We start from the raw sequence: 10,778 nt of genomic DNA on the forward strand, positions 1-10,778 counted from the left end.
GGCTGGCCCGTGCTGCCCCTGGACCCTCGACTTTTCTGGGCCCCAGATTCACGCCTCTCCTGGGCCCCGGTCACTTCCCTCTACTGCTGTGACTCTTGCTGCTCCTTCACCCCTCCTACTGTGACTGCCCGCACTGCAATCAGTGACCTGGCTTCATAGCTATCGCCCTCCTGCAGCAGCACGCGCTGCTCTCTGCAGTGGTATGCCGCCACACGCTGTTCCCTCCAATGGTCCTGGCCTGCTGATGGTCTTGCAGGCCGGGACTGCGCCTCCATAATATTACATGTTTCTGCCCATACTTTATCCTGCCACTGAAATCAGAATTCCATCCTTCCCCTTTGTGAAGCAATTTGGGACATTTCATCACATCAAAGGAGCATTAAGTCAAGGTATTGTTGTCTTCTTTTCGTTCTACAATCTATAGGCTTCTAAAACCAAAACTTGGTCTGGCCTAATAATATATATTTTTTAATTATCATTATCTATCTTATTCATTTCAATATTGGTAGTGCTTTGTGCTTTTGAATTAAATCCTTCAACTAAGTTTCTTACCTATAGAAATACTTTATGGAAAATATCAAAATACCTAATATGTTTTCTAAGTTTTCGCTTTGCAGGTTATTTATTGCTATTATTCTGTAAATTTAAAAAATCCTCATAAGTCACAAGTAAAACAAAGTTGTAATAAATGTGGTGATAGTCTATTCATTCTGTCGATGTTTTGAGGTTGGTTCCAACTCATTGATATTGTGTAGCAAAGCAAATTAAGCTATGATCAAAAGATGTTTTTTTTCTAATTTTCTCTGTTGTGAATTATTAGAGGAGATAAAATCATCAGTCATAAGTAAACTCATCTCTATGTTTTCTACATTTTTCTAAATTAATTCTTCAGCTAAGGGATGTTAGTCTTTGGAATAGAATATTTTTCTACTTTGTGTTCAGGTTTACCATCAAGCACTTAAAGATTAAATACAACACAGTTGAGGTACAGGATATGGCCCTTCCTGTATTATCAGTTCTTGCAGTTACCATGTCATGTCAACCATAGTTGAGGCTACTCTGAGCAAGAGAGCAATTTAATGCGAGCCTTTGGTAGTGTGCTTTGGTTTATTTAGAAACTGTGCTGAAGCTGCTCAGACTCACTGTACTTTAGGATTTACAGTTAACAGCGAAAGACTTGTATTCCATCAAATTAGATCAGGTCAATCTCCCAGAGCTAAAAGAATAGTATGCTTATATATTGTGCGACATAATCGCTGGGAGAGCTCCCTGCTCTTCATTGAATCTTTTACATTCACCTGAGCAGGCAGACAAGATCTCGATTTATTGTCTCATTCAAAAGACAGTACCTCCAAAAATGCAGGCCTCCCTCAGCACAGCACTGAAGTGTTAGCCTAAACTACATACTCAAAGGTTGTATTCGGCATGAACCCACAATGCTCTGGCTCAGAGATAACAGTGCTACTAACTGAGCCAAACTGATGGATAATTATTTTAATTCTTGTTTATCCTTTCAAAAAAAACATATCCACAGATGTTTTGGAGATAGTGTTCAAAGGATGCCTAGAGAATGTAATCATTTTCCTCAAATATAGTTTTAAATTATTTTGATCTCCTTCTGCGCTGTAAATTTCTATGTTTCTAGTTGTGTAACAAGCAAAGCAATGTGCTGTTTGGAAAATGTATCCAGAAATTATTTCTAAGTACATTAAATAGACAAGTACAAGTCAAATAGTAAATGAATGCCCTGTATTAACAATTTAAGACATGTGCTAAGCCAATGGTAAAACAATGACCAAATCATTTCAGATATATATTTCATCACATTAACCATACTGATTTTTCTTCATGCAGGTTTTTATTAATTGCAAATGAAACTACGACAATTAAAATAAATTGCATTTTTAAGCATGTATTGTAAACAGTATTTGCAAGAATTACATTTAAGCTTGTATATATTTGCACTATTATTTGAAACGAATTAACTCCTGGGTAATCACATATATATATATATATATATATATATCCAATTAGCAGTACAAAGAAATGTGTCCACTGGAGTAGGATGTTATTGACACCTCAGACTTTACATTATTCCAGTATTAGGATATTGGGATGGATAACCATATTTCTGTTGGACTCTGTCACCATATTAAGCAGATTTCTTTAGTGGTAAAGAAGTTACTGCCATTATAAATTACAGTATAGTATTTCTCAATGTTATCCACTTAGAATAAATCTCAGTTGTGACCTTATACAGCAGAATTCATTACATTCAGTCTTACAGTATAATTCTGGGAAGAGCCAGCCTGATTCAATAAATAGTGTTTAAATGTATTATTAAATATGACTTTCAAGTACAGTCATGTGCTTAGTCCCATAGTGTGAGAACACAACATTTCAACCAAGAATTAGACTGTAATGATTCAGCCCTGAACACAAATGAAAGAGAGGCCTGATGACAGCCATGTAGAACAATATAACAACAGCGGTGGTAACTGGATTGTTCTTCCAGAATGTTGGTGGCAGAATTTCATTACAAACAAAAGTGAATGAAAGAGAAACATATGATCTTACCAATCATGCAGGTATAACTTTAACATGATATCACAATACAAATTTCTATACCGAATTAATATTTACTATCAACTCTATCAATAGATTTAGTGCATAATACTGTGCGTCAAAAATAATTTAATGAAGAATTTCTCTCTGAAAAGGAGAATTATGAGCCATTAGGGTGGAGAATTGTCATTTCTTCCATCAGTTACCTGTGAGAAAAACAAAGAATTTTCATTTAGATTCCAGTAATAGTGTATTTGTATTTGGATGAGATACTATGACTTGAGATTTAAGTTGAACTTATTTTTTTTGGTTAGCTTGGTGTCTGACACATACAAAAACATATCACCATACTTAAGAATTTCTAAACGACACTACTAAGAAATCCACACAGGTAGAATTTTGGTTTCTCCAATATGGAGTGTGCACTCCCTGATTACTTAAGTCCAGAGTGCTTAGGTCCAAGTTTGCAAAAGCCAGGGTCTAGGAACCTCAAGCTTACACAGAGGTACTGTTGAAGATTAAGCAGCTAAAACTATACACTTCACCAGCACAGATCAATGGTAAGGTTTATGCTGCTGGTCCAAACAGGACCATTATACTCATTCGGGCATTGTATTGCAGATTTATCTGGATCAAGCGGGACAAATTCTGGCCTCCATGACTGGCCTATTTCTCCAAGCTCCATTAATTGATTAGCTAGCTTGGTTCATCAACAGTGCCCTGGGTTTCTGTGGACCTGTTTAGCTCAGGTACTGGATTAATGAGTCTGCTGCACAGAGTTGCCTTTGTTCCAATCTTCCAATGTCACCTTGGAACCAACTTGAACCCCCACACCACTGACAATATTTGCTGTCATGTGTTGGTGATTTGACAACTGAGATACACAGGTTTGAACCCTCACTAGGTGGACAGCAGTTAAGGGGTAGGAGCATTATGGTGAGCAGCATAACATGCCATAATATGTGAGTACATTGCCACCATCCTTCTGGCCTCAGTTTGAATCAAGTTTAACATCCTGAAAACAAACAATTGTTGACTCAGCGGATGTGTATCCATGTAATGTACGTCATCCAGATCAGGAAATGACCAAGTACAGTCCTTAGTTGATGCTGAGTTAGCTGATTGTGGTTAGGCACCAATGGATGCTTCATTAGCTTCAAAGCTCCAGAGAAGAAAATAAACCAGGGTTCCTGTTTCTCACTATTATTCAATGGCCCTGATAGAAATTTATGGGGCTGAAATTGCAGTTGGAGGCTTCACGTGGGCAATTCCATATCTACAAGTTCTCATTGCTATTAATGAGGGAAATAAAACAAACACACTAAACACATAATAGAAAATAAAAAACACACCTCATAATTAAAATTAAAGTTAATAAATATAAGAACATAAGAATTAGGAACAGGAGTAGGCCATCTAGCCCCTCGAGCCTACTCCACCATTCAAAAAGATCATGGCTGATCTGGCCGTGGACTCAGCTATCTTAGAGAATTTTTTTTCTCGAGTTTTTAAAAAGATTTTTTTAATTATGGTTAACAATAAATGTAACATAGTGGGCAGGGTTTTTAAATATAATGTGTTTTTAAAATTTTATTTTTACATTTTTGTATGTTTTTAAACTCTTATGCACGTAAAAGTAGGCTATATGCCTGCTTTTATTAGGTGCAAGAATTTTGAGGAAATTTGCTGGGCAAGATATGGGTAAATACTGCAATCTTGCCCTTGGAAATGTCCTCGCTCCCAAGATATGGAGGATCTGTCAAGCTCCAGTTTGACAGATTGGAAAAGCTGGTTTTCAGTGCATGCGCATTGTGCGCTGAAAACCGGCTTTTGCAATGCCTTCCCGGGTCCGTAGACACTCAGTACGGACCCAGGGAGGCCGGGATTTCCAAGCCTAAAAGTATAGATTCTAAGTGATACAGGATGGGTACAGTTAGCCGCACATTCAAATAATCCCCTGACACTTACTGTCTAAGGTTACCCATGACAAATCAATAGATTGATAGATTTTTGGATATTAAGGGAATCAAGGAATATAGAGATAGTGCAGGCAAGTGGAGCTGAGGTAAAAGATAAAGGGTTATGGGGAGCGGGCGGGGAAGTGGAGCTGAGTCCATGATCAGATCAGCCATGATCTTATTGAATGGCGGAGCAGGCTCGAGGGGTCATATGGCTTACTCCTTTTCCTATTTCTTACGTTCTTATGTAGAAGATCAGCCATGATCTCATTGAATGGTGGAGCAGGCTCGAGGGGCCAAATGGCCTACCCTTGCTCCTATTTCTTATGTTGGAGGACTGGAACTGTACTCCACTATTGTCTTCAAAAAGGAATGTGAGGAAATTGGAGGAGATAAAGAGTAGCTTAATAACAGGAAAAAACTCACCATTGGTACCATAATCTGCTTCCAGGACTGCATAAATGTCCTCGGGCAGCTGCCGTATATTTATATTTTCAAGTCTGTGGTAGTCACAAAACATTGTCAATTCCAAACCCCAATTTTTAAAACCTTAAACCTAATCCTAATCCTACTGATGGTACTTTATTTTATCTATGCTGGTATAGTATAATTAGGAGGTATATGTAATGTAACAGTAAGAATTTTCAGCCTGTTTTTAGTTCTGTGATGGATTCAAAGAGCAGAGCAGAAATATAGTATACAGTAGATAGGTGTGAGCTGATTTTTGCTTATTTTTTGGCCAATTTTTTCCCCACCTCCTCTCCTGAATGTGTTGATTCCCTTGCTGGTGTACATTTCTACAAGGACCCAAATGGTCACTCTTCATGCATGAGCCTAAATAGTAAGTATCAGCAGGGAATGTTGCCATGAAGGATGTCACAGCTGAGACCCATTCTGTTCTTGACTAATACACATACACACTCGCACACTCTTCCAATAGGAGTCTGTTTTCCTCTTCCAATCCCAGGGGCACCAAGGCCAATTGTTGCTGCACCGCCCACCAGCCAGCTCAGGAAACACTACGAACTGAACCTGGAATGCTCTGTTCTATATAGTATGGTGACTTTGCCACTTGGCCATAATGGAGCAATATGATTTTTTATTTGTCTTGTATTTTTAGTATATGCTACTGTCTAATTGTTTTAAGTATCAAAATCAATAATCTTTAAGGAAAAAAATTAGAGTTTGTGCACATTGTGTTAGGAGTGAAACATGATATTTATCAATACCAATTAGCTTCACCTATTAATTATACCTTTGATTGCCCAGAATTGCAGCCAAGTATTTTCTAATTGCCATCTGCCGCTGGTATCGAGAATAGGTATCTGTAAAGATGTCATCAGAATGTCTCTTGGCTAAGAGTTCAGGCTGTTCCTCAAGGCTACTATCACTATTTAAAAAAAAATACAAAATTAATCTCAGATGTTATAATGGTTTGAAGATCATGGCTTGAAATTGTGTTACTTAACTTGCATCACATACATTTTAGCATTTTCAATCTCTTAGCAGGGAAGGACCTAGAGGCTATTATTTACATTGTTCATTATTTGCACCCACAGACACAAGGTAACCAAACCAAATATCTTTTTACAAAGCGCAAGTATCATATACTGAAATATATGCATTATGTTGAGTAATGCATTCAGTTTACAGTGAAATACATACATTATAGACCAAAGCTGTAGTTACACTACATAAAAACTATATACATTATATAGTCAAATAAACTCATTGTAGACTGAAAGTACAATTACATGTACACCTCATACTGAGATAAATTGTTATCATGCTGCAAGTGAAGGTATTTAGGCTACAGTTTTCACAAAGCAATATGCTATTTTAATGAGGGATGAATGAAGACTGAAGAAATGCAACAAATACTCTTATTTTCCATGGGGTATATGCCCTCCTTATTCCTCTTACCAAACCGCACCACCTCACACCTATATATAGAAATTAATTACCCATTTACACGCCCAGTTAATGTCGTCTTGTATTCTGTCACAGTCTTCATCAGTATTAACTAGATCCCCCATTTTGGTGTCATCTGCAAAGTTTGGCATTGTACTTCTAATTCGCTAGTCCAAGCCATTTATGTAAATAGCGAACACCAGTGGTCCCAGCACCGATCCCTGTGGAATACCACTTCCTACCTTCTGCCAGTTTGAATAACTATCTTTAACCCCTACTCTCTGTTTTCTGTTTTGTAGCCAGTTTACGATCCATCCTTTAATTGTCTCCTAACTCCACATGCTCTGACCTTAGTCATGAGTCTACTATGATTTATAGAAGGCCTTTTGAAATTCCATGTATATTACATTCACTGCATTCCCCTTATCTACTTTTTCTGTTACTTCCTCAAAGAATTCAATAAGCTTGGTCAAGTATGACCATCCCTTTTGAAATCTGTGCTGACTATTCTTTATTATATATTCCGGTTTCTAAATGTTTTTTTATTACACTTTTGAGTAAAGATTCCAAGACCTTTCCTATCACCAACATTAAGCTAACTAGTGTACAGTTCCCTGGATTTATTCTATCTCCTTTTTTGAATAACATTAGCCATCCACCAGTCCTCTAGCATAATTCCTTTTTATAATGATTTATTTATAATATATAAAGTGCCTCTGCTATCTCTTCTCTAGCTTCTTTGAAAATGTGTGAATGCAATCAATCTCAATCTGAGGTTTTATCCTCTCTAAATTTGTCTAATTAATCAAGGATTCTCTCCTTTCTATCTTAAATGTCTTGATATCCTTTTTTTGATCTCTTCTTCTAATGTCATGTCCACCTTGTTGGTCTCCCTGGCAAAAACTGAGGCAAAATAACTTTGATATTACTGCCATTTCACTATAATTACCTGTGAGTTTATCTTCTGCATCCCTTAGTTATATTTTTAACCAATAAGGGAATTAAGGGTTATAGGGAGCAGGCAGGTAAGTGGAGCTGAGTCCACGGCCAGATCAGCCATGATCTTGTTGAATGGCGGAGCAGGCTCGAGGGGCTAGATGGCCTACTCCTGTTCCTAATTCTTATGTTCTTATGTTTTTAGTAGCCTTACCCCATCTTAATTTTCTTTTAATTATTTATTTGTTTATGGTATACATTACCGTTTCTTTATTCTTTGATTATTTCCTGTTATAATTCCTCTTTGCCTTCCTAATTGTATGTTTTTAAACTTCTTTCCTAATCTCTTCATATTCCCTTTTGTCATCCCTATTCACAATGAGACATTTGAGTAATCCAGGATATTTTGAATCTCTAATTAAGCTGCCATCCAATATGTCTTTCTTTATTACGTTTATATTTATGTGGCTGCAGTAAAACATGTTGGATTTCAAAATAAAATGTGGACATAATTCATTTTAAAAGGAATTTTCTTTTGATCAAATATTCCCTCAAATATAGCTTGAGGCAATTAACACCACATTATTAGGTGAGAGAGAAACATCGAAACTGAAGAAAAGATACAACATGACTAGCTACAAAATAAAACTGAAGTAAGCTGGAAAAGTTTTAACTCACCCCAGTCTTTTCCCCATAATTGTCTGCAGAAATTTTCTAGCAGAAATCTGGCCCAGGACCTTCCTGTAGGTGTTGGTGAATATTGCGTCCGCGTGCCTTTCAGTTCTGAATGTACAAATAGACAGCAATGACTCTTAAAGCCACATTGAAATAAATTAACTTACAATAAAGTGGCATAAGTTTTTTTTTAAGTAAACTCCATGGAACAAGCAGACCACAATCTGAGAAGCATTTCATGTTTTTTTTCATAATATACATTTTAATCATTGCCCATTAGAACCGAAATGGGCTGAACACATCAGCACTGTAACTAAGGCGAGAACATATAGCAACAAACGTGCACAGTGATCCTGCTTATGTTGAAACAGTGAAAGGAAAACTGACCTCCCAACATTTTATACTGTCTCTAATACACAGAGATGCATAAACATTGATATTGCCCAGAAAGTTGGACTGTAGAAATGAGGAAAAGTCATTTAGCCAGAGTGGTGGTTTAGTTTGGTTATCTAACAAACACTACTGGACATGAATTATAGAAAGTTATGGTACAGAAGGGTTCCATTCGGCCCATTGTGTCTGTGCCAGCCAAAAAAGAGCTATCCAGCCTACTCCCACTTTCCAGTTCTTGGTCTGTAGCCGTGTAGGTTACAGCACTTCAAGTGCACATCCAAGTACTTTTTAAATGTACTGAAGGTTTCTGCCTCTACCACCCTTTCAGGCAGTGGGTTCAGACCCCCACCATCCTCTGGGTGAAAAAGGTTCTCCTCAACTCCCCTCCTTTTATCAATTACTTTAAATCTATGACCCCTGATTATTGACTCCTCTGCTAAGGGAAATAGATCCTTTCTATCCACTCTATCCCCTCATAAGTCTCCCATCAGCCTCCTCTATTCCAAAGAAAACAACCCCAGTCTATCCAATCTTTCCTCATAACTAAAATTATCCAGTCCTGGCAACATCCTTGTATATCTCCTCTGTACTTGTTTTGGTGCCATCACATCAACGCCAGAACTTACCTCTCAAGGTGTTGAGAGGAGCGATAGTTTATCTGTATAATGAATTGGTGAACCCGTTTATAATTGGTTATAAATCAGAAAATGCTGGAAATCTCAGCAGGTCAGGCAGCATCTGTGGAGAGGAAGCAGAGTTAACGTTTCTGGTCGATGACGAAGGGTTTGATGAAGGGTCATTGACCCGAAACGTTAACTCTGCTTCCTCCACAGATGCCTCCTGACCTGTTGAGATTTCCAGCATTTTCTGTTTTCATTCCAGATTCCAGCATTTGCAGTATTTTGCTTTTATAATTGGTTATACACAGCACAGAGGAAGCCTACCCCGAAGAGGGTTAAATGGTGAATGGGGCAGTTAAGTAGAATTGCTGTTAAATACACAGATTAGGTATAAACGTGTCTATTAAAAAGCATTTTTTGGGCTGACATTGTCTGGGCTCACCGTTTTCCGGCGGAGTCCAGGGCGGACTCATTGTCCTCATAGACCCCTCCAGCTTGGGCAACGCCGCTCTCCTCTGCTGGGGAGCTGAGCAATCTCCCCAGGGTCGACCTTTCTTCAAATCTACAACCAGAGACAAAGAAGCGCCCTCTTTAATCTTTAATCCTTAATCCAGCACAACATCGATTAATCAATCACATGAAGCAGGCTATGGATAGCAATCCGTAACTAAGCCTAAATATACTTTGAAGTCTAAATTATTAAAATGTGATTGCACATCAACCAATTATGTACCATTTATCTATTGATGTTTAAGTGATTAATCATATCCATGTCTTAGGGATTCAAAACGTGTATTTCCCATCTATTCATATAGCAATAAGAATTGGTAAATCATGTTTGAGTAAGAAATGAAACAAATATTAGTATTTGTTATACTGTATTCTCGATTGTACTTACGTTTCTGCAACAGTACGACTGTTAAGATGACTCTGTGAGCAGTGGCGTTTTATCCCCAATGAAAACGCACTTGTTTGTTTGACTTTCGCCAGTTCAGATTGTATAAAGCCCACATCAAAACCAGTAAACACAGGGCGGCGTTAACCAGAGGCTACACAATAACAGAACCATATAGCACAAGTAGGGGAAATGATACTTTGTGACTGGAGAAACACACAGGTATTGTTTTTGTAACGTAACATGATTGGACTCCCAATCCAATCCAAAATACAAACAGGTTAAAGTTATGAAACTTTGTAGCTAATTTAACTTCAAGCAGGGTTATATTTAAAATGTCAACATTCTTTCTAATACTCTCAGATTATCCTGTAGAAGTAGGAGCGGTTTGTTGTACAATTCTGCAGAATGTTATACATGTGACCCATTGACTTACGCAATCTATAGTACAACCACTATCGCCAAACCCACCTTAACGCTGGATACACCGGTGAACATACTGTGTGTACAGTCAGGCAGCAGAACACCAGGAGGGAGGCTTTGCCCAGCATCGTCTATTACACAGAAGAAACGTAACCTAGATTTAGTAACACCGTCGAGAAATAAGAAAAGGTTTAAAATGACATAGAATTGTCTAAACCTTTGCTAAAAAGTTTGATGTGTAAGTGGTGGCACGATATAGCTTACCGCTGTGGTTTTCGGTAATGACACGGCGGGTTGGGTTGAGTCGAGTCGAGTCTGCCGCTGTTGGCGTGCTCGGTGCTTTAAAAGCGGTTCCCTTCACAGCTGAATTTATAGTGCTGCCGAAGTCCCGCAATCGTTCAA

The 10,778-nt window shown here is 38.0% G+C and overlaps 1 protein-coding gene across 1 annotated transcript; it reads right to left on the reverse strand.

Moving 5' to 3' along the window:
- Positions 1-2,734: 2,734 nt before the first annotated feature.
- Positions 2,735-10,522, reverse strand: LOC139277076 (glucagon family neuropeptides-like). The gene is made up of 6 exons (XM_070895086.1): positions 10,425-10,522; positions 9,501-9,620; positions 8,049-8,153; positions 5,779-5,913; positions 4,950-5,023; positions 2,735-2,771 (listed from the first exon to the last, which is right to left on the reverse strand). The coding sequence occupies exons 1-6, from the start codon at positions 10,502-10,504 to the stop codon at positions 2,764-2,766; spliced, it is 522 nt and encodes a 173-aa protein (XP_070751187.1). The 5' UTR covers positions 10,505-10,522; the 3' UTR covers positions 2,735-2,763.
- Positions 10,523-10,778: the final 256 nt, after the last annotated feature.

Source organism: Pristiophorus japonicus, chromosome 12 (assembly GCF_044704955.1).
Source record: "Pristiophorus japonicus isolate sPriJap1 chromosome 12, sPriJap1.hap1, whole genome shotgun sequence".
Classification (NCBI taxonomy): Eukaryota; Metazoa; Chordata; class Chondrichthyes; family Pristiophoridae; genus Pristiophorus; species Pristiophorus japonicus.